At 34.1% G+C, this 21,867-nt stretch overlaps 2 protein-coding genes across 2 annotated transcripts; one reads left to right on the top strand and one right to left on the bottom strand.

The window, feature by feature from the left end:
• Nucleotides 1–2,962: 2,962 nt before the first annotated feature.
• On the top strand, nucleotides 2,963–15,295 carry LOC107948492 (uncharacterized). The gene is made up of 5 exons (XM_016883054.2): nucleotides 2,963–3,331; nucleotides 4,125–4,351; nucleotides 5,095–5,313; nucleotides 14,324–14,593; nucleotides 15,122–15,295. The coding sequence occupies exons 1-4, from the start codon at nucleotides 3,232–3,234 to the stop codon at nucleotides 14,528–14,530; spliced, it is 753 nt and encodes a 250-aa protein (XP_016738543.1). The 5' UTR covers nucleotides 2,963–3,231; the 3' UTR covers nucleotides 14,531–14,593; nucleotides 15,122–15,295.
• A 1,317-nt stretch (nucleotides 15,296–16,612) lies between these two features.
• On the bottom strand, nucleotides 16,613–21,178 carry LOC121227982 (uncharacterized). The gene is made up of 7 exons (XM_041110992.1): nucleotides 20,648–21,178; nucleotides 19,102–19,161; nucleotides 18,767–19,015; nucleotides 18,468–18,544; nucleotides 17,717–17,793; nucleotides 17,141–17,273; nucleotides 16,613–17,056 (listed from the first exon to the last, which is right to left on the bottom strand). The coding sequence occupies exons 1-7, from the start codon at nucleotides 21,096–21,098 to the stop codon at nucleotides 16,901–16,903; spliced, it is 1,203 nt and encodes a 400-aa protein (XP_040966926.1). The 5' UTR covers nucleotides 21,099–21,178; the 3' UTR covers nucleotides 16,613–16,900.
• Between the last annotated feature and the right edge of the window lie 689 nt (nucleotides 21,179–21,867).

Below are 21,867 nucleotides of genomic sequence, written 5' to 3'. Positions count from 1 at the left end.
TGAAGAGGGAAGTATTTGCTCTTAATTAGTGGCTAAGCCAATGTATATAAATCTAACTCTAACGCTTCGCCACATTACGATTTAGCAGCTAAGCTATGGATAGCCGAAGATAATGTGTAGCAGATAGGGGTTAGGAATATCTGCATCTAAATTTGATCTGTTCTGTATATGAAACTGAACTTGTTTATGCATATGTAACTAATCTATTTGGAATCTGAACTGAAATGCTCCTGTTACTAAACCGAATCCTTAAATTTGGAAGCTATTTGATAAATGTGTTTTACTTGAAGAAAATTCTCTTACGCACTAAGTTCACAACTCACTTTGTTATTGATTAGATTTTAGGTGATTCTCAGACTTGAACGAGTTGGTGCCACGGGAGCTCAGTCAAGCTTTTACTTTTATTTTTCATCTAAGTACTATTATTTGGAATTACGATATTCTAAGATATAATGATGTTGGAAGAGATTATATACTCAGTTAATTACTGTGTAGGATAATATGCGTTAAATGGTTCACTCTGACTGTGTTATAAATGTGATTTTTTAGTAACATTGATGTAACTCTCTAGACTTGGTCTAGACATCTAGGTCGAGTTTAAGGTGTTACATCTTATCCTTCAAAGAACGTGGTCAGTAATAAGCATGGACTTTATCGAATGATTACCGAATTCGAAGGGGAAATATACAATTTTAGTTGCGTTGGATAGATTAACTAAATATTGCCACTTCTATGTCCTATCTCATCCTTTCACTACCATGATAGTAGCTTAGGAATATCTAAATGGCATCTACAAGTTGCATGGAACACCAAAAAGTATTGTTTCAAACCAAGACAAAATCTTTATTAGTCACTTTTGGTATGAACTATTTAAACAACTGGGAACTAAGCTTCATTTCTTGATGGCCTATCACCTCGAATTTAATGGTCAAATCAAAGTACTCAATCGATGCTTAGAAGGGTATCTCCGTTGTATGTGTGGGGAATGACTAGGGGACTGGGCATCGTGGTTACTGTTAGATGACTGGTGGTATAACATAACCCTTCACTCAGCTATTCAAACGACACCTTTCGAGGCCTTCTATGGCCAAACACCCCTACCATATGCCTTATTTAGCTGGCTCATCTTCGGTGGATAAAGTGGATAGAAGTTTGCAATAGAGGGAAGCGATAAAAAGGCTCCTCCTTTTTCATCTTAAAAGACCATAAGACCGCATGAAACAATGTGCTGATAGAAAACAAAGTGAAAGGTCCTTCTAAGTGGGGGACATTATGTACTTAAAACTCCAACCATACAAAGAAACTATCGTTCGACATGTGCTGAACCAAAAGTTGGGACCCAAATACTTTGGTCCATTTGTTGTAAATGCAAATATTGGCCAAGGCGCTTACCGATTGAAGCTACCAGAAGGGTCAAGAATCCACCCCACTTTCCATGTGTCACAGTTGAAGAAACATATAGGTAAGGCTCATTCACAGCAACATCTACCCTTGGTAAGCACTGATGGTGCTTTACCTAGAGTACTTGTTTGAATTATGGATCGGAAGATCATAAAAAAGGGAAATCATGCATGCACACAATTTTTGGTTGAATGGACAAACACCTTTCTACAGGGCTCGACATGGGAATCATGGCCCGAGTTTTACCAACAGTTTCCAAACTTTAATCCTTAAGGACAAGGATCATTAAGAGTGAAGAAGTAACTGATATGGAATAAAATTTTTAGTACGTTTTACTTGTTCTTGCATAAACCAAAATGATGAGTTTTAGCTTTAGTAATATAGGACGTTTTGCCTTGGTTTTATTTTACGTACTATGAGATGTTATGATGCTATTGTAAAAGCTAGGTCTGCTAGGGTTTCTACTTAGATGCATGCAGTAATAGTGTAAGAAATGCAGATGAATTTGTGGTTGTTTATTCACATTTCCCTTTCTCTCTTTTCTCCTTCTCAAATTTTGTTTATCTCTCCCGTTCTCCTATTCCTCTCTTTTCTATAACATCTATACCATAATGAAAGCTGGTAGAGAACTTGTAAACAAAATGAGAAGAATGATGATTATGTTTAGGGACTAAGAAATACTAACCATGCTTGGCCTTTAAAGTTAGGCTTTTAAACTTCCTTTTTTTTTTCTTGTTGAAGATGAGAGTTTATGGCTATTATGAAAAAAGTAAAGCAAATTTGTTTAGTGTTCTTTGTCTTTTCCCAAAGTTTTAACTTTTAAAGAATGAAGAATCCTTTGTGGGTTACTTGGATGATGGCATTGGTTAGAAGATGGTGAAATTGTAGTTCACATGGAAAAGATGATGATGAAAATTTGAAATTATGGATTTGTTTCCTTTTTCAATTTCTAAGTTTATTGAATCAAAACTTTCAAATCTTAAATCAATAGTGGTTTTTTTTTGTTAGAATGTAATATTACACTTTCAATTCTCCACAGTGTAGTGATTCATTTTTGGGTATCTCAATTCTTGAATAATGTATCTTTAATTTTTTTTTTTTTTTGCATCTTCAAGTTCAATGGCCTATCATAATATTACATATGCTTTAATTTCTTTTGGTGTTTTGTTAACATTTTCATTTAATCCCTGCTTCACTTTCATTTTAGTTTCATAATAATTCAAACAAATAATGCAAATTATATTACTAGAAAGATGTCTAATTTTTCAAAATAAACAGAGACATAATTATTCATAAGGGTCTCAGTCAAACAATCAAACGTCATCTATACACATGGTGAGCTCTTATTGGACAAAGCGTCATGTTAGCAAAAAATTGACACCCTTAAGATCAAGGGCCCACTTTAATAAGCAGAAATAGATTACAAGGGCTTAATTGAATAGTTTAAAAGTTTAGGGGTCACATTAGAACAAGCCCGAAGTAGAAGGGCCAATGGTGCATTATCCCTTTTATTTTGGGTCTTGCCTTAACGAGATTTAAGACCGGTTTGCTTGGAATACTTATTCCACTATTATCTTTTTATCCAAAATAAATAAATTAAGTGGTCCCATTTGAAGGGGTTCATGTGTTATCATTGAGTATTGGGCGATCACGATAGAGAAAACGCCAAGTTATCGTACGATCGATCAACATCCTGCACTTCCCTTTTGACTCTTTGAGTTGCTTCATAAATCTCTGGTAGATTTCAACAGATATATTTCCAGAAAAAGAAAAAAAAGGGTGAACTATTTAGTTAAGAAAAGAAAAGAGAAGAAAGTGAGTGGTTAATCCATGGATAACTTCGGGAAACCAAATTTTTATAGCACTTGTGCCGGTAAGAATACTGGAGAAGACATCCTTCAACGCCCTCACAAGCACAGCTTTAACTCATGTAAGTGTTAAATACGAGCCTATTTTGATGAGCTATTTTTTTCTGCAAATGTCTTGTGATGATCTTATGCTTTATTCAAGTTTTTGTTGTATGTTTTCTACTTCTCAGGCTAAGTAATTAAGTAATAATCCATGCTCCAATGACTTCCTAAACTTAATTTTCAGAATTTTGATGATTTTCATTTTCCCAAATAAATTTCCTAATTTTTTTTATTTTTATTTTTTTCTTTTTCATTTTTATCGTCAGCTTACAAACTAAGTAATAAATCTTTGTAAATTTAACTTGTAGAAAGCTTAATTGTTTTTAGAAAATTCTCAGCTCACAATAATAATTAGAGTAACTATAAATAGTTAATTGAATTTTATAATATCATTTAGACTTTAAAGAATTGGAATATTTTTGCTGCTCAAGTTTATAATCAAAATGTCCTGACAATGTATATATATGCAGGGCAAAATCAGAAAATTACTTTAGAGACAGAAACGAATAATAAATTTTTGGGAGTTCAATATAATTTTTCATTATACTAACTTATAATTTGACAACTTTTAAAGGACTTCTATTGTAAATTACCGTTTTTGGAAGTCAAGCCGTTGTCTTCACCTCTGTGTATATGATAATATAAAAACTACAAACGTAAATTTATGTTTGATTACTTATTAAATTGTTATTAAATTCAAAATTTTGATTTATTGATAAGTTTTCTTTTAGTGTTCCATCAAGTTTTCCAACATTTAATAGGAAATATAATTGAATTGCTTAATTAATTTTCATTTGGATGTTATGTCCACAGATGAGGGAACTAATGTTATGTCCACAGAAGAGGGAACTATGGAAATTGTACAACAAATGTATAAGATTGATGCTCCGTATTTGAGTGGACAACATTATTTCCAATCAGCAGCAAGTAGTGTACACGAGGAATGGTCATTGCCATCAGCTTCAATTGTGGGTAATGCAGATCAACAAAAAGCTGAAAAGAAGAGAAAAACAGATAAAGCTTACAGAGAAAGATGCAAGGTAATTCACTGTCGCTGTCTCTTGTGTAAGATCGGCCGATATAAAGGACAAAAATTTTAATCCAGAGTTATAAAACAATAGAAGATATTACTTGAAGAGAAAGAAAGTAAAGCTATCATAGAAACCCTTATACTAGGAATTGGATTGTATTTTGTTTTCTCTACCTAAAAGATAGGCAAACTAATTCGTGTAGATTAGATTAAAGAACAAATTGATTTTTTTTGTTAAAAGTTTACTCATTTATACTGTTAAAAGTTAATGTGATTGATGGAATAACCATACAGTAACATGTGACATGCCACGTGTACCTCATACTTGATTTACATGGATAAACTTTTAATAATAGAAATGGATGAAATTTTTAATAGGATGGTCAGTTTGCTCTTTGAGCTAATGTACAAGGACTAACTTGTACATTTTCTAGTTAAAGAGAATAAAATGCAATCTAACTCATAGTACAGGAGCCTACATGATACTTTTACCAAAGAATGATATAAAATAGGCGTGACATCTCAGTATATCGCACTTCTATTAAGATAATGTTATGTAATTAGTTTAGTAAAAATCAACTAATTGTGAGAATCATTAATGAATAGCTGAAATCCTTTCTCTTGTTTTGAATATCTGCCATGAAATTATAAATTTTATGTCATTCTATTCTTTCTTAATGAATATACTACGAATGGATGCTTGTAAATTAATTCTACTTTTCTCTTCAACTAACCTTAATATATATTGTGCAGAAGAAAAACGAGCAAATGATGCAAGAATTGGAGACTCTTGGTAAAGAAAATGAAGATTTAAAGACAGAGAACCAATGTTTGAAGGAGAGGAATGCTTTTCTAGATCAAAGCTTGTTATCTCAAACCAACGAGTTAAACGAGATCAAATATCAACTTGACGACTTGAGACTTAAGAATGAGACGCAAAATACACTTGTCCAAATATTTTCCGATCGTCTTGTGAGTCTCTCTCTCTCTCTCTCTCTCATCCCCACACACATACACAAAGAAAAACTCTTAAATTAGGAGGGAAGCTATGCAAGTTTAGTTGCAACTAAACTTACTAAAGTATAAAAATAATAATCTAAATCACTCTCTCACTAAAACTTTCCCCCTTGATAGCTTAGTTTCATAATAAACTACAAGAACAACTTGCTTACAACAATTTTTGCACTAAAATAATCATATAATGGCTTGCAAAAAGTACAATCAATGTGAACATCTAACTCCTTGAATTCAGCTCTATAAAGTTTTCAATATGGAATGAATCAACAAAGATCTTCTTGGTCAATAATCAAACTTTTGATTAAAAATGCCAATAATTAGACTAAGTCATGATGATCTTAGTGTCATGGGCCGCGGATCAAAGCCCGTGACAAATGCACACAAAATGTCCATGGAGGTCGATTGATTAAATGTGGCTCATTTGATCCACTTGACCTGACTCGATTTGTGGAAATGAGGAGAAGTGCATCTGCTTGAAGCCTTGATGGGCCAATAAACCACTCAAGTAAAATTAGGATTACCATAGTAAACATGAAAAGTAATCTCAGAAGATTTGATTTTGTAATCTTAGAGAATCTTGTAAATCCTTTAAGAATCTCAATTTGTAAGAAGAAAGACTCCTAAAAATGTTAATAATTGTGCTTGAAACTTAACACTTGCCACTCATTGGGAGACTTGAAAGTAACAAACTCCAAAAATAATGTAACACCCCTACTCGAGCTCGAACCTAAACCCGAGTGAGGAATGTTAAATTTCAATCCAAACACTTCAGTCAAGAATCAAACATGTCATCCTAGACATTCTCAAGTATTTTTAGTCCTTAAAATACCTAAAAACATCACACAAGTCATCATGTCACTCATCCATGTCCAAACACTAATCAATATACCACAAAGTTTAAAACATTACCACTTGGTCATCACACAATTTTATACGATCGCACTAGCTACTTACCACTTGTATACTTATTCAACTTTTACGTATATGCCACACTAAATCCATAACTGAAAACTTACACTTCGTGATTCTTACCTTGATGATGAGATGTATTCATCAAGCTTAACTCAAAGTCTTTGTTCTCAAACACTTTCGACAAAATTACGAGTTTAAACACAACGCGTTAAGCTTCATAGAAACTTAGTAAGTACTCACATGAATTTTATATTTTAACAAGTATTTATCATTTATTTCATTTAAATTCTCTTATTCATTTATACATGCTAGTTTATTTCATTTCTTGTCTATATCTTTTCACTATAGATATATCAAGTATTTAATTCCTGTAACATGCTTCAAAGATATAGTCTTTTACATACCACTTATTTTTCACTTACAAAATATTTTCACTTTGTTCATTTCATGTACCTTGTTCTTTTCATGCACAGTATTAGCTTGACGTAGCTTAATTACTCCACGAAGCACATTTACTTCACTTAACTTCATTTATGTCACAAAGCCCTTAGTAAATGAAGAAGAATCGAAAAAGATACATGAAATAAACATGACGTACACGGACCACAAGAGTGCTGGAAAATATGGGTATATCGAAAAGTGAATATCACAGGCACCGAAGTGCAAATAACATGGGAGCACTCAATTATTCCTATGGCGTGCTAATTATATCTCACTAATTCTACCTTGTTTACTAGGGTCATTACAAGATTCTGTTCACTTATGCACTTTTCTTTTTTTAAATTCTTTTCATGATAAGATTACACTTCACTTTCCAAGTATCTTTTAACACACGACACAAATACATCATGCACTATTATGCGAATAATTCTTATGATTTTACACTTAATCCACTTACAAAATATACATCACATTTTCATTCATAATTAATATAATTAATTCAGTTTTCAAATCATTTGATTTACAATTATTCCAGAAAATTTAATTTTTAACTTTCAAAACAAGCTACTCCCCTAAGTAATAGTCATAGTTTTAATCATAACTCATTCATCGGAATTCATAATCAAGTTTCATATGAAATTCTTGAAATTAAACATCCTGTAACTAATACAAAAACTGTGATCAATTTTTTTAAGCAAGTCAATTAATACAGTTATTTTGTTCGCCCTTGTTCTGCTGGTAAGCAGTTTTGACCTTCTTCCACTAAAAATTATTTATTTTTAAATACAAAGTTCATATAATGTTTTCATTTGTTTCCCTTCAAAATATACCCATAACCTTTTTATACATTTAAAGTTTATATTTTAATTATTTTTATACAATTTTGAATAATTTTTCGTAGTTGGAATACAATAGCCTGAAATCATCTTGACCCTATCTCACCAAAACTGAATTTCTTACATCATTTTTTCTATGTAAAAGTAGACTCAATAGCCTTTTATCATAAAAATTTTAGAATTTAAATCAAAATAAGTTAATACCAAATTGTTTTTTAAGTCGACTCAGGGATAATAGATTGAGTCTTCTTCACTAACTTCTGATTTTCTCTTAGTACAAAATTTAAAATTTGAGATTTCTAGACATATAAAATTTTCTTTCTAATTCACTCTATATAAATTTTAAAGTTAGACCACTGCTACTGTTTTTTCCCAAAACAACTTGCATATCATGTGCACATAAACTTGTTCATACTTCCAACTTTCATGTCAATTAGAATACCGCTTGCTCACTTTAATTATTATAATTTCTAGATATCAACTCTCAGGGAAATCCTTTACGCTAATATTATTTTTAATTAAATTCAAATACGCCACACTTATTTTATCACATATTTCAATCCAGTCCTTAAGAAAACAAGTAGAATTCATAGCAGTTCTTACCTTTCTTTAGCTAGATTTCACTTTCTTTGCTTCTCTTCTCTCCCTTCCACACTCTTGTCACTTCCATTCCTTTGTCTACAACACTTTCATTACTTCTTTTTTTCTCTTCATGAACACAATATGAATATAATCAAATTTTAAATAAAAAAGTCACTATCTCTTCTCTCTACTTCAAGAAATCACAAAATTCACAGGAGAACTGTTAAAGATAAAATTTGGAGCAAAGAAAAAGAAAAGAACTAAGAAGAAAACAGCAGAGAAAGAAGGAGAAACTGAAACTTTAGAATTCCAAAATCATCTTTGTTTTGGAATGGTTACCAGTATATATGGCAACACAACAACAGCAAGAGTAAAATAAAACACATTATTTTGATAACAATGGTCCAACCCAAAACGTTTCACTAATACTAAACGCACCATATAACCAACATAAAAGAACTAACAGAATTAACCAAAATATAAAAAATAATAGCTGTTGAATCCTTCCATAACAAATACCCCGTCCGCGAAAAAGGATCATTGTCCTTAAGGATCAAATGTAGGAAAACAGCATTGAAGAACCTGCAAATTCTCCCACGTAGAGTCCTCAGGAAAAGTGTTTGCCCACTCGACGAGAACCTCCACAGCAGCATAGTTTCCTTGCTTGACGAGGCGTCTATCCAAAATTCGAACCGGTGTCTTGAGAAGAGATCCATCCGAGCCAACTGGTGGTAATGTAGGAGCACTCACTGCTGACCCAATATGCTTATTCAATTAGGAAACATGAAAAGTAGGATGAATTTTTGCAGCAGGTGGTAACGCTAATTTGTAAGCGACCTGTCCAACACGAGCTTCCACCGAAAACGGACCAAAATATCGAGGGGACAACATCTGATTCTTGAACTTGCGGAGAAAATGTTGGCGATATGGTTGGAGCTTCAAATACACTAAGTCACCCACCTGAAACTTTCGTTCCGAGCAATGTTTGTCCACCATTTGCTTCATGCGATCCTGAGCACGAGAGAGGTGAAACTTTAAGACCTTGCGCATAACTTCTCTATGTTGTAATGTTCGATCAACAGTAGCAACAGGAGAAGCACCAGCCAAATAAGGTAAGTGCAACAGTGGTTCTTGCCCATAAAGAGCTGCATAAGACGTGGTCTGAATAGCAGAATGGTGAGTAGTATTATACCACCACTCTGCCAAAGGAAGCCAAGTAACCCAAGTTGATGGTTTTTCCCTAGTCATGCAGCGCAAATAACTCTCCAAACACTTGTTAAGAATTTTAGTCTGGCCATCCGTTTGAGGGTGATAGGCCGTAGACATCTTCAGCTTGGTTCCCAAATGGCGAAACAGTTCCTGCCAAAAAATGACTTAAGAAAAGACGATACCGATCAGAAACGATAGAATTTGGTAGTCCATGCAACTTGTAGATATGCTGAAGATATTCTGTGGCAACAGTCAAAGATGTAAAGGGGTGCGCCAAAGCGAGAAAGTGACTGTACTTAGTCAAGCAATCAACCACAACAAGAATGGTAGATTTACCCTGGGATGGAGGAAGACCTTCAATGAAATCCATGCTAATGACAGCCCAAGCACAATCAGGTATAAGTAAGGGTTGCAAAAGTCCAGGAGAAGCAGTAGTTTCAGTTTTGCAACGCTGACAAACGGTACACTCCTGAACCCACTATTTAACATCTTTTGAAAGCCCTTTCCAATACAGCAATGTAAATATTCAGTGTCGAATTGTATGAATGCTCGAATGACCATCCAAAGCACTGTCATGAAAGAGACGAAAGATGTACTGTCGAAGTTGTATATCATTTCCTACCACCACTTTGCCCTTCTTGCGAAGAAAGGTCCTATGCCACGAGTACTTGGATGTAATTGAGGCTACTCTTGTACAACATGGCACAGCTGAGAAAGTTTCTGATCTGTAGCATATAAAGCCATAATGCGATCCTAGACCTCTGACCAAGGAAAATGCCCATTACCCTCACATTGGAACAATTGAGAAGTGTGAGCATAAGGTTGTCTGGACAATGTATCTGCCACAGTATTCTGAGTACCCTTGCGATAAGAAATGGAAAAATCATAACCCAACATCTTTGCAACCCACTTTTGTTGATAAGGCGTAATTGCTTGCTGTTCTGAAAGAAAATTTAAGTTCTGGTGATCTGTTTTGATAAAGAAAACCGCAAGCATTTCCTTGTCATATATGGACAAGGCTTGGTACTTCACACCCAATACCTTACTGAAGTATGCCACTGGCCGACCCTTTTGTTGTAAAACAGCCCCGACCCCTTAACCACTAGCATCTGTTTCCACACAAAAGGGTTCTTGAAAATTTGGTAACGCAAGAACCGGAGCCTACAAATAGCCGTTTTGAGCTGATCAAAAGCAGCTTGTTCCCTCGTTGTTCATTGCCATGGTACGCCTTTTTTTAACAAAAGAGTAAGGGGCTTAGCCAATAGACCATAACCTTGAATAAAGCGTCTGTAATACCCGGAGAGTCCCAAAAAACCTCGTAACTGCTTAACTGATGTCGGTGGAGACCAATCCAACACACTCTCCACTTTGGTACGATCCATGCTAACCACTCCTTGAGAAATCACATGGCCAAGGTACTCAACCTGTGTAGCTCCAAAAGCACACTTGGATTTCTTAGCATAAAGTTGGTGAGATCGCAAGACTTGCAGCACTTCTCGTAAATGGATCAAATGATCAACCCACTCTCGTGAATACACGAGTATGTCATAAAAAAAAACAAGAATTGACTTCCTCAAAAAGGACCGAAAAATCGAATTCATCAAGGATTGGAAGCTCGAGGGAGCATTGGTTAGGCCAAATGGCATGACCAAGAATTCATAATGACCAGCATGAGTTTTAAAGGCTGTTTTGTACACATCTTGCTCATGCATTCGAATCTGGTGGTAGCCCGAACGCAAATCCAGGTTGGAGAAAAAATTTGCTTGCCCCAACTCATCTAGGAGCTCCTCTATGATTGGAATAGAAAATCGGTCTTTGATAGTCAATTGGCTAAGTTGTCTGTAATATACGCACAACCGCCAACTACCGTCCTTCTTTTTTACCATCACCACAGGAGACGCGAATGGACTGTTGCTATCCCGAATTATGCCCGCATCCAACATTTCTTGGATCAACTTTTCTATTTCCGTTTTCTGAACTGCTAGATATCGATAGGGCCTTACTTTGACAACCTGGGACTCATCCATCAAAGGAATTCGATGATCCTGCAGTCAATGTGGTGGCAACCCTGTAGGAACTTGGAAAATATCTTCAAAGTCAACAAGAAGATCTTGCAAATCTGGTGGTAACTGAGCTGATTGCATTGTGAGAATAGTTTGATCAGTGGAAGATAATAACATCAGATACGGCCCATTACCAACCAAGCTTAAGCACTTAGTGAGTTGATTACTAGAAACAATCTGAATTGAGCCTGGTACAATACCTTGCAACACACAATCCTGTTTCTTGTGCTTCAAGTTAGAGAAATTCCACACAATTGGACCAAGAGATAACAACCACTGAATGTCAAGCACCAAATCAAACCTTTTCACAGACAGAACTAGAAAGTCAGTGGTGAAATGATAGCCCTGCGCCTCCCATGAAACTGCTCTACACAATCCTTGGGTAGATAGTCGAACCCCATTCGCTATCATTACTCGAAAGGTACTACTCTACTCTATTGTTAAATTCAACCTTTTAGCCACCTTGAAGTCAACAAAATTGTGTGTACTCCCAGAATCCACCAGCACAACTACTTTAGTGTGGTCAATAACGGCTGGAAATCGCATGGTATTATGTCCTTGCAACCCTTGTAAAGCATGCAACGACAATACAAGACTCTCTGGAGTTGGTTCTATTGAGTCTAACGGCTTAGGATAATCCTAAGAATCTTCAGATGATGGACTCTTAACATCAAATCCTTGGTCCCAGGTTGGTTCAATAACAAGTTGACACAATTGAGATTTAGAACATTTATGACCTAGAGAGTACTTCAAACCACACCAAAAACAAAGGCCTTTCTTCCGTCTATCTTCCAATTCTGCTTGTGACAAGGACTTAGATGCAATTCGTTGAACCGCATTACCTTGCACTAACCCCCCCTTTTACAGGCGAACTCCCCACTCCTTGTTGCACTCTTGAAACAGGAAGTAAAGGTCTCGGTGAACTATATCCACTACCAGTATTGAAACCTTTCTTTGATGGTCCACAAACAATGTTTTCAATCTGTCTAGCTAGGTTGTAGCCTTCCATCAACGACTGAAGCTTAAACAACCTAAGATACTGTCTAATTTCGGCCTTCAAATTACTGATGAAGATACTTAAAGCAGAAGATTCAGGTAAACTTAGTTGGTTCAACAAACTCAAAAATTCATCATGAAACTACTCAACGGATCTTTGTTGCTTGAGAGTTACTAACTCAGTCATGGGATCGAGAAAAGAGTTAGAACTAAAACGCTCCTTAATCCCTCTAGCATATATCTCTCACGTCAACTGGTGCAACCCCCATGACTATGTACAAAGAAGTGATGCCAATCTAACGCATTCCCCTCTAAATGTAACATAACCACCCTGACTTTAAAATGCTCACCAATATTTTTGGCCTCAAAATATTGCTCTAATTTAGTCCACCAGCCTTGAAAATTTGCACCATCAAAATGCGAACAGTCCACTCTAAAGGAAGTATTTACATTTTCCACCGTACCTTCGCGTGAAGACATACTCGAATGTCCTAGATCTGGCATTGGAGACACTATAAGATGTTCCTTTGCAAGGAACCCAGGAGGAGAACCCAAAATTCCCTTTCCTTTGCCCGACGCCAACCCAGTAATTGGAACAGGAGGAACCTGTCCAAAATACTGCTCAAACAAGAATGAAGCTCAGATCTAAGTTCAGATTGTACCTCTGATCGGACTTCTGATTTAAGTCCCTCTTGAAAATCCTTCAACCTCGCATCAATCCTAGCGTCCAATTGAGAAAATTCAGCTTGCAGCTGAGTAAGTTCCTCTTGCATCATACCAAGCTCTTTCTGTATCCTGGTCGACACTCCTTCCACGGCCATGAGGATCGAGTAGCTCTGATACCTTTGTTAAAGATAAAATTTGGAACAAAGAAAAAGAGAAGAACTAAGAAGAAAACAGCAAAGAAAGAAGGAGAAACTGAAACTTTAGAATTCCAAAATCATCTTTGTTTTGTAACGGTTACCAGTATATATGGCAACACAACAACAGCAAGAGTAAAATAAAACACATCGTTTTGATAACAGTGGTCCAACCCAAAACGACTCGTTTCACTAATACTAAATGCACCATATAGCCAACATAAAAGAACTAACAGAATTAACCAAAATATAAAAATAATAGCCGTTGAATCCTTCCATAACAAGAACTCTTGATTTCTTACCTTTTCACCTTGATTTCTTACATTTTCTTAACTTTCTCCCACCTCCATCAATGAACTTATAAAATCTATGTTGGAAACTAATCTTTTGATATTGCTAGACACTTGATTTCACTTGAAAATTCACTTAGAAATCAAAGGTTTTGGATGTAGAATATGAAATTGGACAAAGAGGGACTAAATTATAAGAAAATCAAAGTTTCCTTCATTCTCTTCTTCATGGACGTTGGTTGAAGAAAAGTATGAAGATTTTTCTTCATACCTATTTAATTATCCAATATAAAAATAATAAAATAATAAAAATATCCCAACATAATGATTTTAATCCAATGACATATTTCTTCTCATTTTCCATATTCCATCTCAAAAACGTACTAGAAAACATGGGCATCGAAGTGCAAATATTAGTGTTGGAAAATTCTCTTTCTAACTTATTTTCTAAATTTTGTTGAAATTTTATTGTATTCAAATTTAAAACAGTGTCAGATATTATATTAGACTTTTTGAAGCGTTACAAAAAAAGTTAAATATTGAATCTAAGCTCACATGCCACATAATAAATAAAAAAAACACTTGCCATAAAACAATAGTGCCATAACCTATTATACATTGATTTTAGGGTTTTTTTTTTTTCTTAAAATTCAATAACTAAATGATGGTAGTTAGTAGTGAAAATGACTATGACTTTTTTCTCCCCTATTTAGTTACATTACACATATGATTATTCAAGATTATGATCAAATTGTTGATTTATTAATATTATTCAGGCCAGTCCAGATCTTTGCCTCCAAAATGAAAAGCTTAGAGATGAAAATGCCCGATTAAGAGAAATTTTGAAGTTGAATGATGGGGCACTAAAGCTTGTGGAGGAGAATGGGAAATTAAAACTTGAGAATCAGTTACTCCAAGTGAAAATAGATGCTTTATTGGGACAAATAGTTAATGAAAATCGCAAAAGTTGTGGGCATAAATGACTGGGACAAGGGGCATTCATAGATGTTGCGAAACCAACCAAGTAGTTTCTTTCGTAAAATAAAGTAAGTCCCAATTTATTTGCTAATTTTATTTCTTTTGTTAATAATAAAGGTATTCTTCATTCACAAAAATCAAAAGATGACAATGAAGATTTTATTATTTATATAAATATTACCGGTATTTAAACTAAAAAGGTTCAATGGGAGTAGTGACCATCCAAGTTTACAAAAAAAAAATTTATTTAAGTCTTCCTTCTAATTTATTGTTTTTCTAATTCTTAATTTTTTTTGTCAAATCGCCCTCAAAATGGATGGAAAAGTTATTTTTTAACATTGCTGATGTAGCATACACATGGATTGCTACATAGATGGACACATCAACATTTAATTAATTTTTTAAAACTTAAACCTTATGAATACAGTTGCATTACTGTTCATTGAGTTGATAAAGATTGGAAGTTATAAAAGAGAATCATTAGGTTTAGAGCTAAAGGATTTTCAATAAATAATTATTATTCTTATTTTATTGTTATAATTTTATAACATTTCATCAATTTGATTATCTAACTGTTTATTCTTATTTTATATCAGGAATGGATTGTGAGAATGATGAGAATGATGAGGAAGATGATTCTTTGTTTGCTTTCTATGTTATCTTCCTAATTGTTAACAATTTTTTTAGCTTATAATTTATAGTTTGTTATAAAATTAAATATGTTATTGGTTGATATACATATATATATAGATATTTTGGTTGGTTGATTACATTTTCTAGGTTATTTTTGGTGTTATTTCATTGTTGTTTTTTGGTGTTACTTCATTGTTTAATTTTTGGTGTTAAATCTCAACTGGTTGCTAAAGGGTATGCCCAAACGTATGGAGTTGACTACTCAGATACCTTCTCTCCAGTAGCTAAGTTAGATTTTGTCTGGTTGTTCATCTCTATGGCAGCCACTTTTGAGTAGCCTTTGCATCAACTTGATATTAAAATTGCTTTCCTACATGGTGCTCTTCAAGAAAAGTATATATGGAGCAACCACCTAGGTTTGTTTCTCAGGGAAGTGTAAAAAGAAAGTATGTCTAATATGAAAATCTGTGTATTGAATTAAAGTCCTTGTGCTTGGTTTGGGAGATTTGTGAGGCGGTCTAAGAATTCAGGTTGAAGAAAAGTACTTGAGATCACACAATATTTTATAAACACTCTATGGAGGTATTATTTTATTAGTGGGTTTATGTGGATGACATTGTTATCACTAAGAGTGATTGTACAGGTATCTTAGCTTTAATGCCTTTTCTTCAAGCCCTATTCCAAACGAAAGATTTGGGACAGTCGAAGTATTTTTTACGTGTTGAAGTTACAAGGAGTAAGAGAGGTGCTTTTTTGTCCTAAAGAAAATATACATTTGATTTACTTGCTGAAATTGGGAAGTCAGGGTCTAAGCCTTGCAGTTGCACCGTGGCAATTGTTTCCAATTTACAGCTGATGGAAGAAAATAGTGACTTATTTGAAGATCATGAAAGGTATCGGAGGTTGGTTGGGAAACTAACTCGCCCAAATATCGCATATTCGGTTAGTGTTGTACATCAATTCATGTCCTCTCCAACAGTAAAACATTAGGCGGCTTTGGAACAAATTCTTTGTTATTTGAACGGGACTCCAGGACGAGGTTTTATTATATAAAAATCATAGACACACTAGTATTGAATGTTTCTCATATGTAGATTGGGAAGGATCAAAGGTTGACAAGAGGTGTACTATAGGATACTGCTTTTTGTTGGAGGAAACTTAATTTCATGAAAAAGTAAGAAACAAAATGTAAACTCTCGATCTAGTGCAGAATCAGGATATAGAGTGATGGTACAATCTGTGTGTGAAATTGTATGAGTCTATCAACTATTAAGTGAAGTTGGTTTGGAAACAACTACATTACCAACAGAGTTATGTTGTGACAATCAAACAACTCTTCACATATCCTCCAATCCAATATTTCGTAAATGAACAAAGCATATTGAGGTTGATTGTCATTTCATTCGTGAAAAGATTCAAAAAAAAAGTTTTATCTCTATAAGTTAAGTTAAAACTGAAGGTCAACTAGAAGATAAATTTACAAAAGCTTTGAGTTGAGTTGATTACATTTGTGACAAACTGAACATGATCAATATCAATATTCCAGCTTGAGAGGGAGTGTTGTGAATATAGTATTAGATAAAAACTCCTACTTCTTTCCCTAGCTAAACTCTTGTAAACTAGTATATATTTATGATATTCCTTTAAGTGATGGTCAACAAAAAATAGAAAAAACAGATTACAAAATCATCACCTCTATAAGAATGTGAACATAAAACCAGAAGATATGGAACTTCCATACTTCATCTATTGGAAGACATGGCTTCCTCAATTTTCCTAATTATGACACTAAGACTAGCACCGTTTTCCATAGCTTTGAATGCTGCTCGATGAGCATGTCTATGCCACTTAAGCAGATTGTAAGACTGTAGCACTGACCACCTTGCTTGATTTGACATCTTCTCGAAAGTAATGCCATACTCAGTCAATATTCAAATCAAAATATCATAAAAACTTGAAAACTAAGAGTGCCAAAATCGTACCTGCGCTACCGAGAGTGGGGGTTGAAGAAGAACAGAGATGCTTCTAAACAAGTTCTCATCATTCTCACCACCCTCAGCGTCACCATAAACAAGTGCTTCAGCTGCAGTGCCAGCAAAAAGTACCATGCAGTATCTGAACAATAAATCATGTCCCATATTATATTTCAGGCTTAGGCCTTCATTAAACGCTTAATCATAATTAAAAAATAGAGATATATTATAGCATAGATGCTGTTCCAATAATGACTTTATAACCTGCCATAAGCAGGCATTCGCAACGGAATCAACATGGGGTAATCAGAACCAGCCTGGTGATGAAACAAAGAATTAAAATGGACAGCTAGTAAAAACCAAGAAGCTTTTTTCAAGGAATCATCATGAGAGAGCATAGTTAAAGTTTCACCACGTAAGCTGGAAGAAAAAAAGAACCCATTTGGAATGCTTTCTGAACAGATAATTTAACATGAAATATTTTCTACTGAATTTAGGAAAGGCATGCTCACAAATCAGATTACCAAATAAAATCATGTTCAATCGTTTAGTATATGAAAAATGGAAACAACTTGTCCTACCAACCTATCAAATGTGGAACCACTCAATTGTCCTTCTGCCATTTCATTATTCATGTTTTCATCCCAAAACTGAGTTCCAGCCTGTAAAAAAGTGCAGAATTTTAGGATCAACTGACATATTTTGATCCAAATTAGTCAGGTTCCGTAAAAATTCTTCTTAAAGAAAGCTGAGGGATTACAAAGCAGTGCATTATCAGGAGCCATTGCCTGGTGATGGTAAAATCCAAGGCTTAGTTACAGAAAATATCATGTTCATGTAAAATTTACCTGGTGATAAGATCATGTCCAACTCACCAGTCACAAGTCTGGCATCCTAGAGACCACCCTAGCAATAGGATTTTTGTTCTTATTTTTTCAAATGTGATAACTAATACATGGTTCAAGGTAACATAAAGACAAGTAAAAATGAGAAGACTTTTGAGATATTTGAAGAACTAAGAAATTCAAACATGATCAAGAATCCCAGCAAAAGATATAACATATAAACTTAAAGCAGCCAACAAAATTCTGGACTTGTTCCTTTGATATATTCCACTTGATCTGACACTTGAAAATAAAGCCTCTAAATCTTTTGTTCAGATATCAAAATTGACCTCTAATATTAATATTAGTTCATTAAAGCCCGTAGTTTAATATTCATCTTGATAAACTGTCTCAAAGTTGGAGAAATTGATCACATCACCACAAAGAAGGCAGCACCAATAGCATTGAAAAGAAAAGGTTTCACAAAAAGAAAAAACTGATAACTTAAATACCTGCCCTTGAATTCCCATTTGCATTGCAACTATTGGGTCTAAAATCACTCCACGAACAGGGCAACCCATAAGATAAGCTGTGAATAAACTAAAGATAATTAATTATGCTGCTAACAACCCAAAACAAACAAAGAACAGTCTAATATAATCAAATGAAATCATGGAAGGTGCTAAATGTGAGAAATCAGACAGTAGTGATGGAATAGGCATAAAAGTTTCATATGTAAGGCTCGCACTCAATGTTTTCTTTTGTATGCAGAAATTGCTTTGGCATTAAGAGCAAACAATTGATCATATACCTACTAGCAGATGCCCTGCTTCATGAACTAGAACCCGACGCCTATATGGAGGCCAATAACTAGAGATTTGAGCTAAACAGGTACCACCAAGGAAGAGAGAGTCTGTGAAGGCTAGCCCTAGTAAGATTGCAAGTTGAGGCCTGATATCAATTCCTTGTTGAAGTAGATAGGACACCCCACCAAGAAAACCAGCCAATACAACACTTGAGCTTCCAGAAAGACCCCACTTCTTTGGAGAAAATTTAGAAGCTGATATAAGAAAAAAAAAAAAAAAGTCCTCAGTTGAGATCATATATGACAAATTAGACCACTTCAGGAAATTAAAATAAATATACCTTCTAGGCCAGTAGAAGACTTCAACACAGAAGGTGTAACATCCCTAGAGCCATCCAAAACTGCAGAATGCAGGGAATTATTCGTGGACCATCTTAGTTATTTGGGAATAAAATTTTAGGTATTATAGATAAATGTATTGGAAGGGAAATGTCCTCATGTGGCTATCATTAGCCCTAGCAATATGATAATGCAGTTGGGATAAAATTGCTCAGATATCATCAGTAAGGACATTCCATTGAAGCATAATTGTACAGGGCAATGAGAACTGATGTATCATTTCCAAACCAAGAAACATAAGACAAAATTAAATATACATTAACATCTCATACATAACAATAACCACATCATTAAGATTGCATTTTGATAGTCAAGCATGAAAATAATTGCTAATTGAAAAGAACAACAGACTCGCAGTAAGATAAGCAAAAAAGTCATGAAATACTAATCTAACAGATCACCAGTGCCAATTAATGACATTCATAAAGCATAGCAGCATTAGAATCCTGGTATAAAGCATTGCTCTTTAGAAACAAGGAACCAAACAATGACTTGAAAACCAAGCCAACAAATACAAGACAGTCGAACTTGCTTTTCACTTTTAATTATATAAAAAACATCTATTTGACATAATATTCATTCATAAATAATATACCATACATCAATATGAAGAAGATGCAACACCAAATTATGCATATTCTCAAAAGGAGAAAATAAAAACTACCAAGAGCTCAAAGAGACATCAAACTATCTCCAACAAAAAGGATAGAAATTGGTTCTATGTTGCTGGTGAATCTTATAGCCCAAAGAGACACCAAACTTTTCAGGTAAAGTAAGCTAATGCCAATGGCTAAACTAACTGCACCACATTGTGCTTTATCTAGAAGAAATTATCTTAGCAACTCTCAGGCAATGATGTCAAAATCTACTTCAAATTATTTTATGATTACATGTATATTACTTGAACCAAGATATAATGGGCACTTTCAGGTGCAAGTTTGGATAGTATTTTGTGAATCTGAGTTTTCTTTATAAAAAACTGGTAACCCTTGAATCCTTTTGTGACTCTTGCACATATCCTTCTTTTTCTATTTTTGAATTAATGGTCCTTATATTGCCATATATTCATCACCGAGCTCACTTTCCTCTGATTTTATGAACATCTTTTGACCTACTCTCCAAAATGTTTTTTGCTTCTCTGAAAAAATGCATCTTTTGGTCGTTTAGTTACAAATTAAGTAACAAGCCTTAATTAATTCGAATATTTTCTCTTTTCATCTTGGGCCAAAACTAACACTAAAATCCTGAAAAGTATAAAATCATGTTCTTTTTTCCTATCACAAATATTCTAGCATGCAATTATGTTATCAACTGCATGAAAAATACATAAAAGAACTAAAAAGGAAAAAAAATTAGCACCAAGCATTCATAATTCAGCAAAATTCAGAAATCAAAATATCAAATCAGCATTCAAAAATTTCTAAAAATTCCAACATCGTTATCATCATCATCATAATTTTGAATGAATAGAGAAAGTAAATAATTTACCGATGCTACTGAATCTTCCGAAATTGGGTAAAAAACCTTTGGCCTTAAGGAACTCATAAGCCATGCCAACAAGTCTCATGTCATCAGCATTAAGGCAGGTATCCAAGACCTCCCAATCCCTCACAGACCCACCAAAAAAACCCAGATCGCCAATTCGTGACCGAGCTGACTGGGTGGATAAGGAACCATTTTCCTCAACAGAGTCGTCGCTATTGTCTTTTTCAATGGATATAAGGAAACTTAGAGCAGTAGCTAAGTCCTTCTTCTTCACTGCTTCCTCGTATTCTTGCCATTCCCTCAGAGCTCTTGGTGGGTGGTAATGGATGCTTTTTGGTGGTGGTGTTTGGAAGGAAATTGGATGACACTGAGAGAGAGGAAGCGAATGGGAAGTGACGAAGTGTGGGAAATTTTGGGTAAATGATAAAGAAGAAGGAGAAACAGAGAGAGCCATATGAATTAAAAATAAAATAAAATAAAAAATTGTTTTAAGAACAGTCGATGGACAAAAAATGGTAAATAAAAACAAAAGGAAGGCTCATTGTCAAATCCAAAATTACCATTATTATGTAATAGCAAAATAATGTTTTGGGATATTTATTATGTTTTCCCTGACATTTTCTTTTTGCCACTTGTTGAGATATTTGTTAGTAAAAGAAAAAGCAAGAATAAATGGAATGAATTTACAACTTTAAGATATACACTCACCTTTGGTTAATTATTACTATTTTTATTAAATTATAGAGTAAATATTTGAACATTATATTTTAAGTTTTTATATTTTTTATATATTTAAAATTTAGTATTGAGACTTTTACTTTTAAATATTTAGCCCTTTTAGTTTTCAAATTTAAAAATTTATATTCAATTGTTAAACATTATTAGATTCTACTGTAAAATTTGCAATTGTAATATTCTGAAATTAAAAAAGTACTCATTTAGCAACAATATAATAATAATAAAAATAGCATTGTGTTGGATTTGAATTTAACAAATAATTTTAATAGCATTAATAAATCTTAAACGTTACATAAACATTTTAACCAAAATAAAGTATTTGAGCTAACCAATGACATTTTGTTTTTTAAATATATTTTCTTGTCTTTTGTTAGAATGTATATATGGCAATAGGGTTAGTTGAAGAAGAGTGAGGGTGCTATTGGCTATAGCACTCAAGCTTTCCTCTTGTTGAGTGAGTGGTGGCTATAGCCCCCCGACTATTT

The sequence above is a fragment of the Gossypium hirsutum genome, chromosome A04 (assembly GCF_007990345.1).
Source record: "Gossypium hirsutum isolate 1008001.06 chromosome A04, Gossypium_hirsutum_v2.1, whole genome shotgun sequence".
NCBI classification, from domain to species: Eukaryota; Viridiplantae; Streptophyta; class Magnoliopsida; order Malvales; family Malvaceae; genus Gossypium; species Gossypium hirsutum.
This window is presented reverse-complemented; position numbering and strand designations above follow the sequence as displayed.